At 41.6% G+C, this 23,004-nt stretch overlaps 1 protein-coding gene and 1 long non-coding RNA gene across 2 annotated transcripts in view; one reads left to right on the top strand and one right to left on the bottom strand.

Annotated features, from left to right (window-relative positions):
* Positions 1-23,004, top strand: part of SIK3 (SIK family kinase 3) — a 60,769-nt gene that overhangs the window by 32,063 nt on the left and 5,702 nt on the right. Inside the window, exons 13-21 of the mRNA XM_018568642.1 lie at positions 2,674-2,744; positions 7,680-7,823; positions 10,515-10,668; positions 13,089-13,214; positions 14,034-14,134; positions 15,534-15,640; positions 15,723-16,044; positions 17,450-18,234; positions 21,809-21,975. Of these exons, the coding sequence (XP_018424144.1) occupies positions 2,674-2,744; positions 7,680-7,823; positions 10,515-10,668; positions 13,089-13,214; positions 14,034-14,134; positions 15,534-15,640; positions 15,723-16,044; positions 17,450-18,234; positions 21,809-21,975 (1,977 nt within the window). The remainder of the gene's footprint in view (positions 1-2,673; positions 2,745-7,679; positions 7,824-10,514; positions 10,669-13,088; positions 13,215-14,033; positions 14,135-15,533; positions 15,641-15,722; positions 16,045-17,449; positions 18,235-21,808; positions 21,976-23,004) is intronic.
* The window catches only part of LOC108797076, a 14,328-nt gene continuing 3,546 nt past the window's right edge, over positions 12,223-23,004 (bottom strand). Inside the window, exons 2-3 of the long non-coding RNA XR_001941852.1 lie at positions 13,813-13,817; positions 12,223-12,237 (exon numbers count right to left, since the gene is read on the bottom strand). This is a non-coding gene — a long non-coding RNA (uncharacterized LOC108797076). The remainder of the gene's footprint in view (positions 12,238-13,812; positions 13,818-23,004) is intronic.

The following is a 23,004-nucleotide window of genomic DNA, read 5'->3' on the forward strand; positions in this document are numbered from 1 at the left end:
CCCTCATGTACTTGCCGATACCAATTACCGATACTTTTTCTATGGGGCCCTGTGATTTCTAGTTACGCCCCTGATAACATGATTAGGTTAATCATGATCCATAGTACAGTACAGTCCATAGTACAGTACTATCTGATTGGATAACACATTTTATAGGAACTCTCTATAGCATCACACCTCCAAACAGAATCTAGCAGTTCGGTGGCTCAGAAGTATTGCCTTTAAGTTTATTCTATTAACAAGCTTTCCTAGTTCAGACAGTATTTGTAAAAGGTTGACAGAGGTGCTATGGCAGTATAGTAAGTCATGATGTGGGTATGAAATGCAATCATAGTATATGGCAATAAAACTTTAAAATGTTAAACTAATACTCTATATGAAGTACACACTATAGTACACACACTATTAGTTTAAATCATGATCTATAGTACATACATAATATGTAGACTATTAATGGTGTGTGTACATATTATGTATGTACTATAGATCATGATTTAAACTAATAGTGTGTGTACTATAGTGTGTACTTCATATAGAGTATTAGTTTAAAATCATGATCCATAGATAGTAACATGATCTATCCGATTCCAAACATGATTTGAACACAGGCCCTTACTTTATTTTATTTTTTTAAATCAAACCATTAAATAGTCAAGAACTGTGAACATGAGGTGCATTGAGCTGCATGAACCTTCATACAATCTGGTTCAGCCCTGGTGCTGACACTAAAACACTTTTACAGCAACATGGATTGTAATAAACATTTGAACTCTTGTAGAACACTGGAGGAAAGTCAATACATTGCCCGTGCCAACCAATCCAGTTCTAGTTGTCCTTATTGCATCACTGGGTAGAACGGAATGATGCGACTATTAGCTGCAATGGGCAACAAATCTTTTCTTCTTCCTTCAGATCTGATGCATGAGGTACAGCTGATAAAGGTTTAAGGTAACCATGGACAAGAGAAAGTCATCAACTGATCAGGATAACAATCTCAAGTTCACAGAAAGAATCAGCCATTCTTGGACCCAGAATAAAGGGAAATAACCATGAGAGATGTCCCCTAGTGCCAAAATAAGTGGTGTCACAGCTGTCTACCCTTCTCATTCACCTAACATGCACAAATGGACAAGCTGGGTGTCTTGTTAACACAGGCCCTTACTTGATGGTGCCTGTGCAATGGAGGTGCCTCACGAGCTGCCGATACCTTTTTTTCCTCTCATGTGAGGACGACGTCGGCGGCGCTGAGCGGCAGAGCGGAGGAGCGTCGCGTCACTGCTGTGGGCGTAGCTCCAGGTCGCCGGCCAACTACATTAGACCCCACCTGGAGCTCCGCCCACTGCAGTCACGTGACGATCCTCCAGCCTTCCCAGAGCACCCCAGCCACCACGGAAGGAGCGGAGGAGCGTCGCGTCACTGCTGTGGGCGGAGCTCCAGGTCACCGGCCAACTACATTAGACCCCACCTGGAGCTCCGCCCACAGCAGTGATGTGACGCTCCTCCAGCCTTCCCAGAGGACCCCAGCCACCACGGAAGGTAAGAAAAAAAAAAGACAAAAAACAGCGCAAGCTTCGGCGCGAGGCATCGGGGCATTTGTACAAGTACTTGTCAAAATGCCCTGTATCGGGCCCGATTCCGATGCTAGCATCGGTATCGGGACATCCCTAGACAGTGCATGGGTCAGATGTGGCGCCATGGCTTCTTGAAATTCCTGGTGTCTGAAATGTTCTGAAAAGTAGATGCACCTTTTGTTTTTGCAAAATAAGCAGCTATACATATTACTTCAGTGCCTTTTTTATGTCTTTTACAATAGTTATTTGGTAATGTAAATAACATAATGGGCACAGATATATTACTACCATGTATGGCGTAATGCTGCAAATGCCAGAAAGTGTACATGTTTAAAGCAGAAGGCAAGTGTGGTGATTTCATTAGCACCAAGAGTGTAATAGCAATAGCCCTTTCCAACAAGAAATCTCTCTTTATTAAAAAAAAACTGGCTTCAAATAATAATTGTTTATACAGTTTTGATGTGGCGGTGTGACCTATACTGGTATTCTTCCTGTCCAGGTGGAGGGTGGGATCTACCTTTTGGGAGTCTGGGAAGAGGGGAATTTAACACTAGCTTCAAGACTAACGACACTTGTATGGGGATGAACACTGGTGTGATGTCATTACTGCTCAGAGAGGGATAAGGTAGTGCACGCCCGAGAGCCAACAACTGATGTATTAATGTATGAATTCGGTAGCACTGGTTGATTGTTGCAGGGGTGTAAAATTCGATGCAGTTACCTTTTGGTGAACGGACCTTCCCCTTTTTTGTATCACAAGTTTGTCATGAGGGACAAGTAGATTGGGCCCCCGCTTTAGTCCTTGGACAAGTAGTTTTTTTCTTAAATGTCCACACCCTTGTTGTTGACGTTCCTCCTCAGGAAGTACTGTATGCTGAATAAACAGTTTACAGTGACGTTAGAATTGATTGCTTAGTGACAGTTGTTTGTAAATGTGGATAAATTTTTTTACATTTTGAGTAGAGGTCAAATTAAAAAAACAAACTTAGGATTTAGTAAAAATGACCACAGAGCTTTGCATTTGGGAATATGGATCTGAAATAGAAATGTGGCCCCACGAATAAGGTTTATTGATTGCTTTATGTTTTGCTTTGTGTCATAGGCAGTGCCTGCAGTTACCCCAGTGGATGAAGAGAGCTCAGATGGAGAGCCTGACCAGGAGGCTGTGCAAAGGTAACTCAAACACATATGAGATTTCTGTGAACTTTATCATTTTTCAATTCTTTTTCAAGGCATTTCCTGCTTAACTGGAATTACATGAGCAAAAACACTGACCGATTAACCACACCAGTTTACTTACATGGTTCAATCTTTTCCAGCACAATTACTCTTTAAAGGAGAACTATGAGGTGAGTGCTTTTTACTCACCTCATAGTTCTAGCCGACCTGTGACAATGAGACTGTCATAGGTCGGCTCAGTAGATTGGGAAGTGAGCGAACACATACCGTGGTTCGCTCACTTCTGGATCCTCCCCGCTCCGATCCTCCAGCGCTGACTGGCGGAATGGACTGGCGGGTACAGCTGGCTCTGGGAGGATCCAGACATAATTGTCAGGATCCGCTTCAGCTGCGGTGTCTCAGTATACCACGAGCAGCAGCTCGCGGTATGCTGAGCTTAGGGTGACGGGAGGACGCTAGTTTGTGTCCCCCCGTTACCCTAAGGAGAACTATGGGGAAAAACACTGACCCCATAGTTCTCCTTTTAAAGTTCCCAGATCTTATAACGGATACAAACGTCTCTATTTCTTTCTTGTCCATTGAGGGACAGAGAGTCTTAAAGCTCAAGTGTGGGCTAACTTTATTGGGGCACCATTTAAAGTGTTAGCACTTAACTGGGTACCATTAAAGTACCTCTACTGATGAGGGCCTCACTGGTGGCTGCTGTGTATGTCTTGAAAAATATTACTTACATGCAGCCCCTGCCAGTGATGTCTCCGCTGAAGTTCTGGCAGTAATATGGGCATTGGAGGCTGGAGCACAGCAATTACAGTGGATCACTCGCGCTCTGCAGCTTCTTATTCTTTCAGAAAATTTCTCGTATTCTTTTTTTTTTAAATACAAGGCGTTCTGAGATTGGACAAGTGGGATCAGGATGTCCAAACGCCCCTTGTCCAGACTCTGCCTTGTATTCTATTAAATGCCACTGCTTTTAGAAAGACTGATCTTCTTTTTGTCATCCTGGATGGACTCTTGTGATTCTCGGGGTACTAAAACCCCTGAGAAAACATTGAACTTGGTGTATCTCCACTTTTGCAGTCAAATTTGATAAATCCCCCCTATATGTTTATGTGATCTTATTCACACAGCATAATAAAAAAACAAAGTCTTACCTTTTAAGATATTTTGTTAAGGCAAGGCAAAATGGCTGATTCCAGGTTTTTCTCAGTCCTAATGGAAATAATTTGGGCTGAAATTTGAGGATTGTGTTTCTCTCATTCACTTAATTAAAATACAACGGATGAACCACCTCAGAACCCCCTCACAGCCCCTCCAAACATTGCAAAGAAAGATAAGCAAGAATACATTTTAGCCCTTAAAACCCTAACCCAAGTATAAACAGTTTAAACTGCAAGAAGCATTTTTAAAATATTTTTTTAGGCGTATTTGGCAGCAGAAGTGGAAATGCACTTTAAGGCAAGAGTTTATTCCAGCAAGAGGAGTATAGAGTTTCTTTTCCAATAAAACTTCCTGGAGGACAAGTCCAAACTTTGCTGTCTTCAAGAGCTTTGACCACTGAGGTGTCTTCAGTACCTGACACACTTTTGTGTGGATATTGGCTCTGCTCTGGTTTTAGAGGCTGAGTAGAAGACTGGAGATGCTACTAGGTAAATATTTCACACCTTTGCATTTTAGATTAGCGAAGGGCTGAAAATAGTTTCAGTCCACTTTATAGTAAACCAATGATGATAAAAATCTAGGTGCTCCCATTACTGACTTGTTGTTTTTTAAGATGCAGGCTTTTCGATTTGACGTCCTAATTCTTATGTTGCTGCCTGGAACAAGCAGACAGGAAGTCTAAAATTCTGTCCTTCAATCTTGTTCTAGATTGATTTCCTAAATAGCATACCACGGATAAGAATGATGGCCATCAGGCATCAGGCCTGCACAAGTGAAAACAAGTCAATAAGGGCAGCTTTCATATCTATCTTCACAAGGTTGCCCTTGAGTATTTTGACAGTTATATTCTAATCAGGTAGCTGCGGTTCACGTAGAGATTTTTGGAATTCATTTTTCTTTAAAATCATATATATCAAAAGGTAAATGAACCTACCCCTTTATAGCTGACATATACTGCTGATCGGCAGTCCAGTTAAGGCCCTGTGCAGACCTCTGGGATCCAGGATCGCGCGGTCCTGCACAATGCAGGCAGCGATTGCCGCGCAGCCCCATTGATTTCAATGGGGTGACATCCGCACGGCAATCGCAGAAAAAAGGTACATGTACCTTTTTTTTTTGCGATGCGCAATGCACGGCTGGGGTGCTATTAGAAAATAATGGCACAGACAGCGCAATCGGTTCACACCTTGGCGATTCCTGACCGCACGGCAATCCGCGCGGAATTGTGCACGGTCAGGTGTCACCTAGGTGTGCACCGGCCCTCATACAACTTGCCTTTGCAGCTTTATTTACTTTGCAATGTAGTTATTTAAAAGTGAAACTTTCATGTTTTATTTACATTCATTTTTCTACTTCCTTTTTCTTCTAATATGCCAGGTTTATTTATGCAGGCGGAGATACTTATGTAATAGAATGCACATTTTGCATGTTTAGTTCCACACAAAATTACTGAGAAGGCAATGTAAGATTTTACAGTGTTTTTAATTAGGGCTGTGCAAATTAACGATTCATTTCTCGATTAATCGTTAATCTTTTTGATCGATTAAAATGTTTTTGAAACTTTCTGCGCTAGCCAAGGCATTGGCCTATACACATACAGCACAGCAATGAAGTAATAAAATGAACTAGGATCACACTAATCCAGCACGTTATTATTCTGGGTTGCCCCACTCATGCGGCGGCCATATTGAGTGGGGCACGTGAGATTAATAACGTGCTGGATTATTGTGATCCTAGTTCATTTTATTACTTCATTGCTGTGTGTGTGTACATAATGTATAGTTGGATCTGTATGTGCGTTATAATTAATCGATTAAAAAGAATTTTGATTAATCGAACACGAAAATTTTAATCATTACCAGCCCTATTTTTAATTAATAAGAAATAATACAATAAATGTATAAAACATTTTCTGACAGAAAAGTCTAAATGAGTAAGGACACCAAAAGGAATGAGTAGTGTACATAAACTGACCTCTAGATGTCAGTGTTCCAGTAAAACACATTTTTGATGATTGAGATTTCATTCTAAAAGGAGAGTTTAAAATACCCAAATGAAAAGTTCAGATTCTATACTTCATTCATTGGTTCTGGAAATTGAAGCCTGTTATGTGACTATGTGAAGTGCACAACACATTTCCCTTCAGAATCCAAATACTTTAGGCCCTCTGGATTTAGAGTGAATCTGGAATGACATCAGGTATAAAACCTATACTGTATAGATCTTTAAAGTGATATAAAAGGAGAACTATGGGGTCAATGCTTTTCCCCATAGTTCTCCTAAGAGTCACGGGAGGACACAAACTAGCGTCCTCCCGTCACACTAAGCTCAGTATACCGCGAGCTGCAGCATTATTTATGAGTAAACAAATCCTTTTAAATAGGGCATGGTCTTTCAATATGACCTCTTTTAGCCTCAATTTACTAAGCTATAATGTAGGTGATTTTTGCCTTAACAAAGTCACCTTTCTCTATTCATAATGGAATTATTGAATAGTCAGCTTAAATAGTTGCCTGTTTTTAAATTACACTCTGTGAATCCACTTTTACATCGCAGTGTTGAGTCACACCTATGGTTTCCCCTAGTAGGAAGAGCCAATATTTGCTTGGAATTTTAGCTTGGAAGATTTTCATTAAATAGGGTCTGGGCACCTTTTTAAGGTCTATTTCCATCTCTAAGTGATTAACATTTATTGGGGTGATGAAGAGGTGCAGTAATGATGTATATGTGTGCACATTTCATGACTCGCATTACAGGCTTTCTTCATTTTCTTTATGGAATTTTTAGTATGCCTGAGTCCTAGAAATTCAAAATGTTCTCCACAGGACATTGTCTGACACGGGTCGGATTGTAAAGCAGGTGGTAAACAGCTGCCCCCCTCCCTGTGATTCTGTGTCACACGATTACTAAACGCCAGCTCTGCCTTTGCTCACAATACACTGTCCGGGAAGGGGGGGGGGGCGGTCACCACTATGAATACTAATTGATGAGGGGTAGAGAGAGCTGAGTGGTAACTTTAACATATTTCTTGCAAAGCACGGAGGCAGCCATTTTTTCATGAGGTTATGAAGGCTAACACAAAATGTAAGCTTCTGTGTTCATATACAGCAACGGCATATGTCTGCTTCATGTACACTCAGTGTACACTGCTGGCATGTTTTTTTTTAAAAGTGCCTCCACAAAGGGGGAAATGGGCTTTAAACTCGGTAACTAATCCTCCTTTGAATGATTGAACCAAACCCATCAAGCTAGTGAACTTATACAATGTGTATGCAGTTTCTTAGTTCAACACTAGGTGGCATATTTGTATAGCGTTTAACGGTTTCTTTTTTTTCTCTGTGTACTGTCCTGTATAATATGGCTCTGCCAAATGCTGTAGAATATTGGTGATTCTCATGAGTGTGTCTTCTAAGAAGCTTTCAGTCTAATATCCTTACCACAATAATGCAGATAGATTCAGTAAGAGGACTTGAGAGTTTGAGCTACCAATGTGGTGTTTTGGGTTGTATGGGGAAAGGGAGACACTCAGGGAAAACGCAAGGAAACATGGGAATAACATACAAATTCCTTTTGACTGACTGTCAAATAGTTTTTCTGAAATTAAAAATAAAACAATTATGTACAGTATATTTTTTGTTATTGAATTGTTGTATGGATTTGGAGTATTCCATTCTTTAGATGCCAGCACAGATCAGTTTATATTTCACATATTAATGCTGCCCTGATTTATCAGATAATGTTGTAGAACTAACCAGTATACATGTATTCTAGGTATCTTGCTAATCGCACCAAGAGACACACATTGGCCATGACTTGTCCTACAGCTGAGATTCCTCCAGAACTACAGCGACAACTGGGGCAGCAGTCTTTTAGAAATAGAATTTGGCCCCCTCACCTTGTCCCCGACCAGCACCGGTAAGTACATCCTAACAGCAATCTGAATACATGGAGCAATGGGCACAGTATAGCCGAAACACAATCGCCATACTACTAAGGTAGTAGATCACTGCAGTGGGGGAGCTACAGAATGCACAGTTCCTGCAGTGGCCTCTTTGCTCAAAAGTATACTGAGATCCAAAAAGTTTCTTTCTCTATAATCCATTGAGTGACACAGCTCTGCAGAATTTTGAGACGCAGGGTTATGCTGCTGCTTCTAGGAGAAATTAGAGGCAGCAGCATAACCCTGCATTTTGGAATTCTATACAGCTGTGTCCCTTAATGGACTAAGGGTCCAGTCACACCATATCCTGTGAATTCCGGCGTGGTCCGAGCTCGGAACGCACTGGATCGCATAGATCAGGCTAGGGCAGGAGAGGCCTTGGCGGTGCCATTCATGTCAATCACCCGCACCAGAACACGAGGTACAGGATTGCCCTCTGTATCTTTTCTGATCGCACTGCACTGGAACGGAGGGCATTCTGTACCTCAAGTAACGGTGCGGGGGGGGGGGGGGGGGGGGGGGCGTGTCTGTGGTGGTATTGACATAAATGGCACCACTAAGCTCCAGAACGCGCCTAACCTGATCTATGCGATCCAGTGCGCTCCAAGCTCGGAACGCGCTGAATATGGTGTGACTGGGCCCTGAGAGAAAAGGATTTTACAGTAAGAACAAAATCTTATTTTCTCTATTGTCCATTGAGGGACACAGCTCTGACCAATTCCGAAATGTGGGGTTATGCTACTGCCTCTAATTTCTTCTAGAGGCAACAGCATAACCCTAAATATCAGAAGTCTTTAGCGCTGTGTCCCTCAATGGACACCGTGAAAAGGATTTTACGGTAAGAACAAAAACCTATTTTTACATGTTTGGATAGAGGATAGAACAGTGATTTTTTTCCTTTTTTCCTGTCTGTGTTTCATTTGTGAGATTTACCATCACTTCCTGTTCCCATTGACATAACAGGAAGTGAGACGAAAACCTCTTTTGGATAGTTGTCACTGTAACCAAGTGTCCCCACTTGGTTACAGCGACAACTATCCCTTACTTTCACTCCTGGTGACAATGGTCACCAGGACAAAATGGGGGGATCTCCTCTGTTAACCCTTCTCTATAGTATTCTAACATGTATGCAAATCCTTCACATTGTATAACAGCAATGTCCTGAAGCCATTGGTACACCAGAATGGTATAGATATAATCTCAAGCCTTGCACCAGTGTCACCGCTCGCCAGGAATATTGCCGAAGCTGTTATGTAGATTTTGACATTTTAGTTATAATTCAAAATTGAATCCTGTTTCTTTAAATCTGTCCATCTGGAATGTATGTATCGATTGTTGTTGTGTATTAATGATTGGAGAGCAAAATGCCCTGCATTTTCCTGGGAAGCGTGCTGCAACGTTTCCCTACAACCTTTGACCAGTCAATGTATACGTAAGCATGCAAACTTTGTCCAACGCCCACTGATTGCCACGCTGGAGCAAATAGAGGAGGGGGTGCAGTGTTTTCTCAGCAGAGTCAGCTGAGTTGTGACCTTGTGCAAAATCCTGGCTTTATTTTTCCCTTTAACCTCTCAGGACATTTGTTCTGCTATAAGTAAACAAGAGGATGTGGTTGGCCTTAAGTTGCAAAATCTTTGAATGAGCTGTTTTAAAGTATTAGGATGTTTTGTTTTTAGAATTTCTGCATACTTAAAACTGAACTCCAGCCAGATATATTAAAATGTGCAGTTGTTATTTTTTAATCATTATCATGTATGTGAAGCCAATTTTTTTCTTTATTTTTCTTTCTTTCTTCCTTTTCTTGTCCCTTTTCTTTTCCCTTTCTTGTCCTTTTCTTTTCTTGTCCTTTTCCTTACTTTCCTTTTCTTGAGTTTGATAAAGTAGGGAAGGGTGGAAGCCCCTATCGAGTAATATTTTGATGTCTTTGACCTGCTGAAGAGATCTCACTTAATTTCCTGTTCCAGAGATGTAACAGGAAATTAAGTGATATCTCCCCACAGATAGAATTTCCATCTTAGAGGATTTAAAAAAAAAACAAAACAAACGACAGGTGTCCCTACTGCTGCTGTTCCCTCACCTCTTACTGTGAGGACAACTCAAAATTATACAATTTCCCATCCCGTCACACTGTTTCTAGGGCAATGGTCACCATTGACCATTACTTGATTTCTGCCGTAATTTCCTTTATAGCAGGACCAGAGAGATTATGGGGCAGTACTAATGACCAAGGACAAATGTGGGTCCTGAGGTTACACAGGTTGAGAACCAGTGCTTTATATCTCTCGCATACAGAAAGCCCTATGGTTAAACATCAATCAGACTTGGAGGAAGTTGTATATAGGTACTAAAGTCTATTAGATGAGTTTGGTAAAGAGCAGAGTATTGAGAGGTGTAAGAATTACAGCTATGCTCACTAGGGTGCACAAGATTCTGTTACCTTGTCACTCGACCTACAGACATCAATTAACACACGGACATAAGGGCATTATCGCAGTCCAGCCCCAGAGAGATCTTTCTGATGGAAAAAAAACTTTACATAAACATGGATTCTCTAATTACTAGAGCAAAGGGACAGAGTTCCTTTAATACTTAACCATAATGGGTATGTTTAGAATATAGAAGTCTACCACAATGCTCATTTTAAGACTGAATTTGTCTGCTTTCAGTTCCATGTATAAAGATTCGAACACACTTCACCTTCCTGCTGAGCGTTTCTCCCCAGTACGTAGGTTCTCTGATGGAGCTGCCACAATCCAGGCCTTTAAAGCTCACTTGGAAAAGACTGGGCACCACAACAGCAGCATCAAACAGCTTCAGCAGGTATCATTCTCCATGTGTATATGTTCTAGGGCCTAAGAGAAAGTTGCCTAGTTACTGTTACTAACATGCAGTAGGGGCATTTATTATAGCACTTGCGTATTAATGAATGTGCACTTTGCATGCCAAAATGTTTGCATGAATCTTTGGATTTGTTTTGCCACAAGTGCAACAGTTTTTAGTTTTGGATGATAGTGCAGCCATATAGTGACTGTTTTTTTTTTGTGGAACGGTGCATGTGCACTCTGTGGATGTGTTTAAAGGCAGGGCTCTAAACAGTTGTTAGGCCGGGAAGGGGGGCACAAGGTAGCTGGCTTAGGGGGACTTAAGAAAATAGGCAGGTTAAAGAAAGCTTGCCTTAGTATTATTTGTAAAATCAGTATAACCTTGTGACCAAAAAACAATCTGCATGTAAGTAATATAAACTGTCGGATGACATCGAGCAAATATATACATAAACATAAGGTGAGGGCATTATAGTTCCACATAGGAAGTATCGGGCTAGGCATTGGAGCATTTGGGCGAGTACGAGTTCACGCCCAAATACTCTGTATCGGCACCGATATCGATACTAGTATTTTTCATCGGTGCATCCCTAGGTCATACAGTGACAAAATAGGTGTGAGAATCCCTGTTTAATGTTTGTCACTAATTGGGTGGAACACTTCAGTTTTCATTCACAAAGAGATAAAAAAGCTGAAGATATTGTTGTGATCTGCATGCACTGCCTTTTTAGTGGAGTGCCATGCTCGGTTCCATCACCATGGCAAGTGACGGCTAATACATGTTACATAGACTCTTGCAGATCAAACATGCATCTTTATTCAGGTTTATCCCACAAGCAGGGCAAAGGGCAATAAAGATGCTCAGGGGGTGGTAACCAATCAGCTCTTTTTGCTGTCATATCAGCTGATAAGAGATTTCCAGTCATCATCATCACTGTTGGCTGCTTCACTGAATGAGCATTCATTATATGTAGACTGAAGGCTAAACTACATACAGACACATCTCTGTACTAGGCAATATTTCATAATGTATAAATGTCCCTTCCCCTGCTCTCAGATAATCCACACTTTCACCCCTTATTACTTAACACCACGCATGCTTGCTGTTCCGTATTTATTACAATTGTATTGTATTTTTTTTAAATAGATTTTGGCCCATCAAAAAGATCTGCCACCACTGTTGATTTAAGACCAGTAACCCACACCAAAGATGCATTGATTTAATTTAGTGCTGCCAGGTTGGTAGACATTACCATGCAACCACGGCCAGCAACTCCACTCCATATTGTATGGTAGGGGTAGGCAAACTCTGGCTCTCCAGCTGTGGTGATGCTACAAATCCCATCATGAACCTGCCTCTGGGAGTCATACCTTTGGCTGCCAGACTTGTGCAATGCCTCACGGACTCTACAGCTGGAGGGCAGGAGTTTACCTTCCCCTGGTGTATAGTAGTAAGTACTTGATGAGTGAAGTGTGTTGCAGGCAAAAACATGTTTAATGATGATTAATTGCTCTGAATCAGCCAATGGAACAAGTACTATAGCATAGTATACAGGATGGAGAGGAACTTCACCTCTCCACTAGAAGCTCCACAGTCCGGGTGCCGTGTGCTCCATGAAAGCACCACACACTGCTGATGTCACAATAAAGATAGTTTATTCAAGACCAGCAGCCAACATGGTGATGTCCCTGCATAGTGGCTGCCGAACTCAGGCATGTTTTACCTTGACGTGGTGAGGGCGGTCATAGGAGGGATTCTTATATAGACAGATTAACTTTCTCCCAGGTGGAAACACTTAGAGCAATAGTCCCACACATCATGCAAATCGCATCCATCAAATGAGAAATACACTTCAACATCCAATAATCCAAGAAGCCTGCAATACAAAGCAAAACATCTCCCCATGTACAACTGTGTGGTATGCAACCAGCATCTTAATTGGCCAGCCACACCAATAGGACAAACCCTGCAGGTCCATCGCTTTTACTCCCCTTTTTCCCCACTATATGGTGATTAGAAATGAATGAGTGGCCTGCTTGTTCGCAAACTGCCGAACGGGCCGGTGTGCGCACGTGCACACTGCCCGTTTGCAGTCATCGGAAGCCCGCCCCTCATTGCAGTCATCGGAAGCCCGCCCCTCATTGCAGTCATCGCAAGTACAATCTGCCCGTCCAAGATGGGCAGATCGTACGTTTTTTTAAATTACTTTACAACCCTCACAAGACAAAAGTCTTGTGAGGGTTGTAAAGTGTATGGGCACCTTAAGGGTCCTGAATCAGTCAATGCAACAAGTTCTCTAGCATACTCTCAAATTCTATCACCGCAAATGTTGGCTGGATTTAAAGTGGTAAACACATCCAGTGTCTAGTGATAAGTGTATGTGATGTGATAATTGAGTAAATGTTTCCTCTTTATAGGAGTGTGAGCAGCTTCAGAAGATGTATGGTATATCCATGGATGAGAGGACTCTGGAACACACTCAGCAGCAACATATTATGTATCAGCATGAGCATCATCAGCATTTCCTGCAGCAGCACATCCAGGTGTGCACTATAATGGTGATGATGATTTTACAGCTTCCTTGAATGCTCCTACAACAAAAGGGCAGCATTGCCTTGTATTACCTTCTGTTTGCTTCATGTTTACACACACTTCAATCTATGAATATCACATGCATCGCAGCATCCACATTTTGTTTCTTATACATACAAAAGTTACTCATATACATGCACACTGCTGCCTACAAATGGTCCTTTGTATCCACTTTGTAAATTACATGCCTTAACAGGCTATATGCACTTCAGTTTCTGTTGGTTCTGATGAAGGAATTGGTTGTACAAGCACCAGTGCAGTGCATATATGTGGTTCCAGTGCATCTACTTCTATTGTTCGCACACAGAGCAGACATTTAATACACCAGTAATTTGGTCATCATTGTCTGAGATTTGACCACCTAAAACCAAAAAGCATAAAGGAACACCATCACAAGAGATTAATAAGGGCTGCCATTAGTAAACTCAGCTTTGAGAATACTGGCTGCCTTTCTGATGCTTTGACTGTAATGCTGTTTGAGTCACTGATGTGGAAAAGTATAGAGGTAAGTAATTCTGACACCGATTTACAGCATGCTTGTTCTGGGACAGTGACTAAAACATACTGAGGTCAGACAGTCAGGTATCTAGCATGTTTAGAAGGAGTCCTGGAATGGCAGCTCCCACACTTCTCTCATGGCAGAGTCACTTTAAGTGTTGGGCAGAGTTATCTGCTTGTGTATGGCAAGTTTTGCACTTCCGCATAATTCTTTCTCAATAGTAAAATGCTGCCATAAGGACAGATATAACAGAGTTGTTGTTCCATTTCAGGACTGTATCCGTTCTGCACAACCATCACCTCCTCTTCAGTCGGCCACCATAGTAACAGCCGGCGAGAATCAGCCAGCCCTGCTTACCCACCAGCTTCAGAGGTAATGTGTCTTTCCTACATGGCGAATTGAGAACCAAATGAAAAATAAGTGCAGCCAATCTGGGATAAACCTGCCTGTATTAAAAGGTAATGTAGATTTCTCCATGGAGAAGCTTTAAATTGATATACATACTTTAAAAGATTTTCGTACACTGATGACATTATCTGCATTAAATTACTAAGATGGGTCACATATAGGCAATTATTATCACATATATGTAAACAAGGGAAAGCTTAACACCTCTAGGTTCATTTATCATATTAAATACACCCACCAAAGGTAATGGGTATGAAGTAGAGGTGCACCGAAATAGAAATTTAAAAAACGAAACTGAAATAGAAAAAATTGTCAGGCCGAAACCGATACCGAAAATGTTTTTATTTACATTTTTTAAAATATTTAATTTAAATGTTTTTTAATAAACTTTTAATTTTTTTAATTGTTCATTTTTTATTAAATTTGTTTATTTTTGACTCTACTTTTAGGGGCTACTGGGAAATATTAGGGGTCTAAACAGACACCTGATAATTCCCTTTTAAAATAGAAAAAGAGATTGAGAACACAGAGTCCTCAATCTCTTTTTCTGTATCCCCTGTTATCAATGAACAGGAATCCTCTATGAGTGTTCCTGTTCATTGATAACATGAGGACAGAGTGTGTTTACTATAACCACAATTATGAATGAACAGAAGTGGATATAGATCACTCCCATTCATTCATAATTGAGGATATATTAACCATACCATATCCTCAATTATCTACAAACACTCAGCAATCACTGATCACTGAGTGTTTGTAGCCTGCTCTCCTCTCTGACGCGCTGTCACGGGAGGCTGAGTGAGCAGTGCGAGAGAAGAGCCCAGCCTCCTGTGACAGCGTTGTGTCCACCCCCACACTGCTCTGCCGCACTGTGATAGTCGGCCGAGCGGTGTGGGAGGAGAGACACCGGCCGCTCACATCGCTCTTGTCCCGCAGCGCTCTGCCGCCTGTCACAGTTTCTCTCCTCCCCGTTGGGACACAGAGCAGCGCCCAGCGGGAAGGAAATAAATCACGGATGCGCCGATGTATCGGCAGGAAAATGGCACTTTCAGCATTTAGCCAAAGTGCCATTTTCAGCCGATATATCGGTGCATCCCTAGTATGAAGTGTCAGAATTGGTTGAAAATATTTGATTTCTGCAGCTTTTATTGACATTATGCATTGTCAGGTACATGCCCAGTAGGGACTGAATCCTGGAGAGCTGCACAAGCTGGACTGATTATACACATCTTACAGTGGATGTAAATGGAATGTTCACTGGAAAGCTATTGTATACAACTTACCCAAGTTTGTCTGTTCTACTAATACTTTGGAGGGTCTTTTTGTGCTTCAGTGTTAATGTTGCTCCCTTCTCTTTCAGACTGCGAATCCAGCCTTCTAGCCCTCCCCCAAACCCAGCCAGCAACCACCTCTACAGACAGCCAAACAGTCCTCCGCCATCCTCCAGTGCCATGCTCCAGACACATGGTATCTTTCCTGATGTAATAAGTATGCCATTATTTACTCAGTGGATGATTCTAAATCATTAATGGTTAATTTTTTTCCCCAGGGGCCCCACCATCCACTCAGTATCAGGGGATGCCCTCTCACAGTGGTCTTTACCAGCCCTCTAGCAGTGGCTCCCCTCCAGCTAGCGTTACACTGCCTCGCATGGGCATTCAGCAGCAGCAGAACCAGCAGCAGTCTGCACAGCAAGTCACCATCCAGGTGCAAGAGCCATCAGACATGTCTGGAGCTTCGCGGGCTATCCCAGTGAATCCTTGTGCCAACCAAATACAGATGCAGCGAGCATCGCTCATGGCTTCTATGGGCAGCTACACTCACAGACCGTTATCTAAGCAGCTGAGTGCTGACAGTGCTGAGGTGCACAGGTAACAGAGTGGGCAGAGGAGGGGGGATATATGGCAGAAGAAAATGCGGGTGCATGTGGCATTTGAATTCTTTTTTTTCTTGGTTGTCTGGCTGAATTAATGGGAAGTCATAACGTTTGCAAAAAGAAAAAATATTGCTTTGCTGTTTGCTGTCTTTCAAGTTTGCTTGAGAATCAGTACCTTATATGTGCTGAATTTATTGGCAGTTTGACATGTATTGCAATCTTTTTTTATGTGGCGTAGTATTTACACACATGTTCATGCTTGTATGCATCTCCAAAGCAGGTCATACAAGGTCTTGTGGGCACTTGTATGTGTTGTTAAGAACTATAAGAAAATGAACTTTTGTCCTTGAGTGGAGAGCTATTAGGTGTCAGAATTCCTGCTTGCCTGTCACCACAGTCCACTATCCTAGAAGCTTGGTGCTGAGCGCTTCCGTGTACAGCCCATTTTGTGCAGAGCAGATGTCTTAAAGATTTCCATATAGACCTTAGAGATTATTTGCTACACATTCAAGGAAATAATGTGATGGTGTAAGAGGTGTAAGTGACCATGTAGGACTTTTCTGTCTGTTAATAGCAACAGTGAGGCAATAATGGTGGTTATAATACAAACATTCCCCAGCCAGTCAGCACAAAATGCCTAATTTAAACAGTGTTAGCAGTTAAGGTTAAACGCAGAGGTTTTAGTTGTATACATTTTCAAATACATGTAAATTCACACTGCGGCTCCAAGGCACCTGTAATTTATCTGAACTCCTAACTTGGGCCATTTATGTGACGATTTAGGAGTGCCGGTATGCCTTGCAGGTGAACCTATTGTCCTTAAAGTCCAGCATCACACTAGAAGCCTAGTCTTGCTCAAGGCAGCTAAAGACGCCCAATGTGCATAGGCTCCATATCCAAGAAAGCAAAAATGACAGCCGCTAAGTTCAAGTTATTACTAAGGATGGGCTCGGGCGCGTTCGCAGCTCCACGTGCCGAGCCCGCCAGGAAGCTAACAGCGCGCAGCGCCAATCACAGGTGCTGAGACATTTTCCCAGTCCGCAGCTGCCGAGATCGAGAAATGACTCAGTGCCTGTGATTGGCGCTGCACGCTGCCAGCTTCCTGGCGGGCTCGGCACGTGGAGCTGCGAACACGCCTGAGCCCATCCTTAGTTATTACCAGTTCCTTTAATGGTCAAATCAAATCATTTTTCTTTACCTTATATTATGTAATGTGTTTGGCTACTCAAGACCAAGTTTTTTTGGTTTTTTTTATTCCATGAGTAGAATTCTACTTTAGTTTTGCACAAATTAAACTATTAAATTATTGTTAAGAACATGAAAAGATCAGAGCAAAAATAGTTAATGCAATTTATGAAAATAGGCAGACCTGTATAATTATACGTTTTTTCTTCTTTTAGTCTGAATGTGGGCCGTTTTTCTTCTTCGACAAACTATGACCAGTCTCACCTGCACCCTCATGTGTTTTCTGATCAGCAACGGGCTCCCCCCACAGGCTACACTACACAAGGAAGTGCGGGGTACACCTCATCTGGTAGCACTGGCTATCATCAGGCCTTGAAAGTTCCTCAGCTAGAACAGTACCCTTCATTCCCACAAACCCCCCAACAGAACTACACTGCATCTGCTCTGCAGCAGGCCTTGCTGTCACCCACACCTAGCACATATACAAGGCATCACCAGCAACTACCGCACATGCTTCAGGGTCTGCTGTCCCCACGACACTCTCTGACCGGCCATGCAGATGCACGCCTGCCCCCCGCTGATTTTATGCAGCTTATAAAACAACACCAGCAACAGCAACAGGAGTTGAATGAACTGTTCAGCCAGCACCTGAGTCAAGGAGACACAGGCAACCTTTCCTTCCAGAGCCCTCCTGAAACCTACCACAATCTTCTTCAGATTCGCGCACAAGAATGTATGCATCAAGCAGCACCTACTCCTCCACCGCCCAGATTCCACCCATCTTTACTACATTCAGAGAGCATGGAGGAGGACTGTACTGGAGAAGGGCATAGAATGGGCGAAGGAGAGACTATAAGAGGATTAAGCAAACCCCATCAAGAGACTGGGCATGGGGATTCAGAAACTCTTCTAGGGACACTAGCAATCAGAGAGCATGAGTTGGGGACACAACAGTATCAGCCACAAAATACGTACAGTGGGACCAAGATGACCAGCAGAGGTAATTGAAAAAAGGACAAATAGTTCCAACCGTCAGTTGCCTGGTTACTTAAAGTAGATGTAAACCCTAACTGGATGATGATTAGTTCACTAAGGTACTGTGTAAAATAAACAATTGATTTTTTTTTAATCACTTTTCATCTTTTGTTGCATTTCAGTGCTGCAGATCTCCTGCAGCATCTTCCTGCCTACATTCATGCACCCCACTAATGGCTGCATGGCATTTTCCAGGGTTATTTTCTGATGGAGATATCAGAGGACCATACCTGGGTAATGCGTGTTGGACTGTCCACTTTTATTTTCCACCTGAATGGTGACTGAGAAGGTGACAAGTGCCTGAACAAATACATTTAAGGCAGGATAACCAAGTATTATTTTATCAAAAGCTGCAAATTTAAAAAAAAATTAAATTATTTTTGAAATTACATAAATGTTATGATAGATTTTGGAGATTGGGTTTACATATACTTTAAAGAACTACTTTTGCATTGGTTTGAATGTTGAAATAGTTGTGTGCGTAAAGGGAAATTTACAAAGTGCATGCAAATATTCCAGCTGTCACTGGTGAATGAGTTTATGCCTCGTCTTATTATCTTAATGGGTTGTTATCTGTCTGCTTCTTGGACTCTCTTCAAGAAGTCCTTATAGTCCTGGCCTTTGTATATACACATCCGAGAGGACTTGGTATATTTCCACTTTTGCCTTTGGCAGTCAAATTTGAGAAAACCCATCTACATTTTTGTAATGTGTATCTATTCACACAGCATACCAGAAATTCATTTTTATAAATGTAAACGTTAAATGTGATTTTATTTTTTACTAGCTTTTAGGTGTTTTGTTACAGCAGGCGACATGGCTAATTCTAGGTTTTTCTCGGCACCTTCACAGTGATCTGTCCTTATATAAAGCTGCCCATACATTAGTAGATTTCTGAATGACCGTTCATACAAAAGATCTTTCTTTATCACCCGATAATGCCGTTACACACTTGATGAATATCGATCAAAATTTTGTTTGATGTTAATGTTCGATTTTGTAATGAATGGAGTTTCCTTAAACCAGCAGGACAGCAGGGGGGGCGCGAGTGTGCGTGGCTGACGGGATGTTTAAAAACGTCCGCTCAGATCCAGGAAGCTCCCAGCCGGCCGTTTTGTACAGCGGCCGGCCAGGAGGCACTTAATGAAAACCACATTCACTGTGAAAATGTAGTTTGTTCAAAAATGTTTTTCGTTTTTTCGCTACTTTTTTAACCCTTAAAACCCTAACCGAAATATAAGCTGAGAAAGGGGCGCCTTTTCCTAGTGCAGATCAGTTTTATTCAAATAATACGATAAAATATAAATTGACAGGTACTCACAAGGGTGGATTGTCAACAGGCATTTAGAACAGTACAAAGACCGGGCCAAAGATGCAGGCAGCAGCAGTCTGTATGATATGTCCTATGTGCAGATCGATATGGAGGAGTGTCGACGCGTTTCCGGGCACGCCCCCTTCCTCAGGTAATGACTCCAGTCTCCTCCTCACTAAGGTTAAGAAGGGACAAAAGGTCCCTGATTGGACGGGACTCGATGGTATAAATGAGAAGTGGTTGAGTGAGTGGTGGGCGGGCTGCGTTCAGCCTCATTTGAAATGGGTCTATTGGGTCGACCTGTAACCCCGCTCTCCCAGCCAATCAGAGCTACGAAAAACCGGACGGAGTGCTGACATGGTTTTTGTCCCTGTCAGTGTGTCATAACAGGAGCTGACAGACCCATAGCAAGCTCCGTTATCAAAGAAACAGTAAACAAGTAAGGGGGAGACTGGAGACTATAGCTCTTACCACAACAGATATATATATATAAAGATTTAAATAAAACGTATATAATAAAAAAAAATGATATGTGTGAATATAAGGCATACATATGTATGTAGAGCATTCGTAAACTACAGAAACTCAATAGAAGATTAAAACACGATATAAATGTTTAAAACTCTATATGTATATATGTACATGTAAAAGCTCCATATAATACATAACATGGTAGGGAGAGTATGTACAAAAATTAATGTATAGTACTGTATAATTAGATGTATAAAGTAGAACAACAATATAAAACGTTTAAAAATCGATGTATATACAAATGCATGTAAAATGCATCGTTATGCATGACATGATGAAAGAAGTAGATAAAATTGTATAATAATATATACTGAAGAATAAACGTGTTTTTTCCTATGCCACAAAAACATGTTTATTCTTCTGGAGGACAAACGTTTCCTATTAAACAGTTTATTATTTGTGCGTCATGCTGTTATTTATGGCATTATTTGCCCTTGTGTCAAACTATATGTAGGGCGTACCACACAAACCTTAAGGACTAGGTTTGGAGAGCATAAAAGAAAAATCCTTAAAAAGGAACCGATCATTCACTCCCCGACATTTCATCGAAGCTCATAAATCAAACCCGGAGGGCCTAAAAGTCTTCGTAATCGAAATGATACCTGACTATTTCGACGAAGGCCTAAAATTTAAGAACCTTTGTCAGCAAGAAGCATTTTGGATATACTCCCTCAATAGTCTGTGTCCTGTAGGGTTGAATGAGGGACTTGAATTGGTCTCCTCACTCTGAATCCTTGGCCATTAGTTTGGATTATGTCCACCTTTTTTTCCCCTCTTCCATCCAGGGACCACCTGCCTATTGCTGCCCATGCAACAGCTAGCTTCAATGACTTTTCCCTCATTTGATATATCAAATCAATAGTAAAATGACCTAAAAAGATACATTCAGTGCAAAAGCGTCTCAGGTTGGGCACCAAGGCTTTAAAGTGTTACGATTGTCAGACTTGGGAAAACATAACTGAATGATTGGGACATCCTAGGCACAAAAAAATATTGCTGAGGACCAAGAAGAAAATTGGAAATGTCAGATAAAATGATATCTCTGTATGGAATGGTTTCGTTGATGACAACATTTAATTTTGAATATCGCATTCATTGTCCTTAAGGAATGGTACTTCAAAAGTATATCGGGGAGAAATCAAAAGGGATATTTTGTAGGCGGATAATGCTGCCTCTGCTGTAACATAATTCCAAGCAGTGTTGTCAGCCCTGCCTGATGTAACCTCCCATGGACTACCGAAAAGAACACCTTCCCCCTCATCTCATTGCTAAAACATAAGGGGTGTGTGTTCTGAAATTCAGTGGGGAGAAATACGGAAGCCCAAATGTTGGACGGGCAAGCGCAAGCGTTTTCTGATAATGTTAAAGCGTACCCTTTCAAATCTAAATTTCATTATTTCTGGTGCAGGTCAGAGTAATTCACTCCTTTGCGCGAATTGATGGAAAATCTACTTCCCTCCACAAATCTTCCGAGTGGTGCATACTCTAGGGGTGTCCACCCTGGAAACCCCACTTTGTGTCATAATCCCCCACTTCCCACGATCCAATTGATTTCCTACCTTTATGATAAAAGTGGAAAACCCTTATAGTAGAGTCCAGCATCTCTGCATTCATTTATCCCAAGCTTTGTGGTTAGGGTATCATAGCTGCATTCCAGCGATGACATGTACTAATCAGTTTTTCTTTATTTCTTCAGAACCAGGAGCTACGGTGGACTGCATGGACAAAGTTACCCCTCCTAATGCCATGGACGTTCCAGACCACAATGGTGTCCCATACTCTCCCAGGTCGTCAGTTAGTGAGCATGCACGTTCCAGGATGTTGCAGCGGCACCACACCATCCAGAGTAGTGATGATGCCTATGTATGTATTTTATGATTAGTACACGACGGGCTGTGTACAGATATTTTCCTGATTGAACAGTTAAGATCGTCTAATGTGAAGCAGTTTGTGAATGTAAATGGCTATTATTCTTGGCGGTCTTCTGTGCTACTTTGCACTTGCTATGCAGGGTGTTTGGGTTTCTTACATTGGACATATACTCTAATGGTGGCCATGCATCCATCAACATGATCATTGAATTTATCCTTTAGTGCAGCTAAACCCATCAAACTGAATAGAAATTGCAAGCCAAAGACCCTTCATTTGAATGATTTTGTGAACTCTTCTTTAATTTTAGATTCTGCCAAGTTGATTGGCCATGCAAAATATTTTCAATCACTCAAGACAAATGACTGCTTGTGTGTTGAACTGCTTGTTATACAGTCATTTGTAATAGATCTTTAAGATTTATGACTGATCCTGATTAGTTGATCGTAGTGTAAAAGTACTTTGTGTATTACATCATCTATATTTTAGCTTATGATAAAATCACTTGTTTTTTGATCTTTTGTTACAAGACTTATAACAAATCCCTACTTTTATGGCCACCACAATACCAATCAGAGCAATGATGACAATGCATCATTAACCCCTTCGTGACGGGAGACGTACACTGTACGTCCAGCCACAAAGGGACCAAATGACTTGTCACGTACACTGTACGTGACGAGTTATTTGCTGCTTTAGAGGGCTGTTAATCGCTGAGAATCAGCTTTTAACATTCATTAATGGATGCCCTTACTACAGAGGCATTCATTAATGAAAGGGTTAACCTTTTTCAGACACCCGATACCTTAATATCAGGTGTCTGAGATTTACAGCAGAGGGGACACAGATGATGGCTTTTGCCGGCATTCTGACAGCTCGTATAGATCGAGAGATATCTCTCTCAAGCTATACTGGCTTTTTTTGCTTTCATGAATAGATACATAATGTGTCTATTCCTACAATGTATCTATTCCTGGAAGAAGAATGTTTGTTTGCTGATCGTTGTTGCAACAATCAGAAAAC

This window comes from Nanorana parkeri, unplaced genomic scaffold (assembly GCF_000935625.1).
Source record: "Nanorana parkeri isolate BGI_ZX_2015 unplaced genomic scaffold, ASM93562v1 scaffold1222, whole genome shotgun sequence".
NCBI classification, from domain to species: domain Eukaryota; kingdom Metazoa; phylum Chordata; class Amphibia; order Anura; family Dicroglossidae; genus Nanorana; species Nanorana parkeri.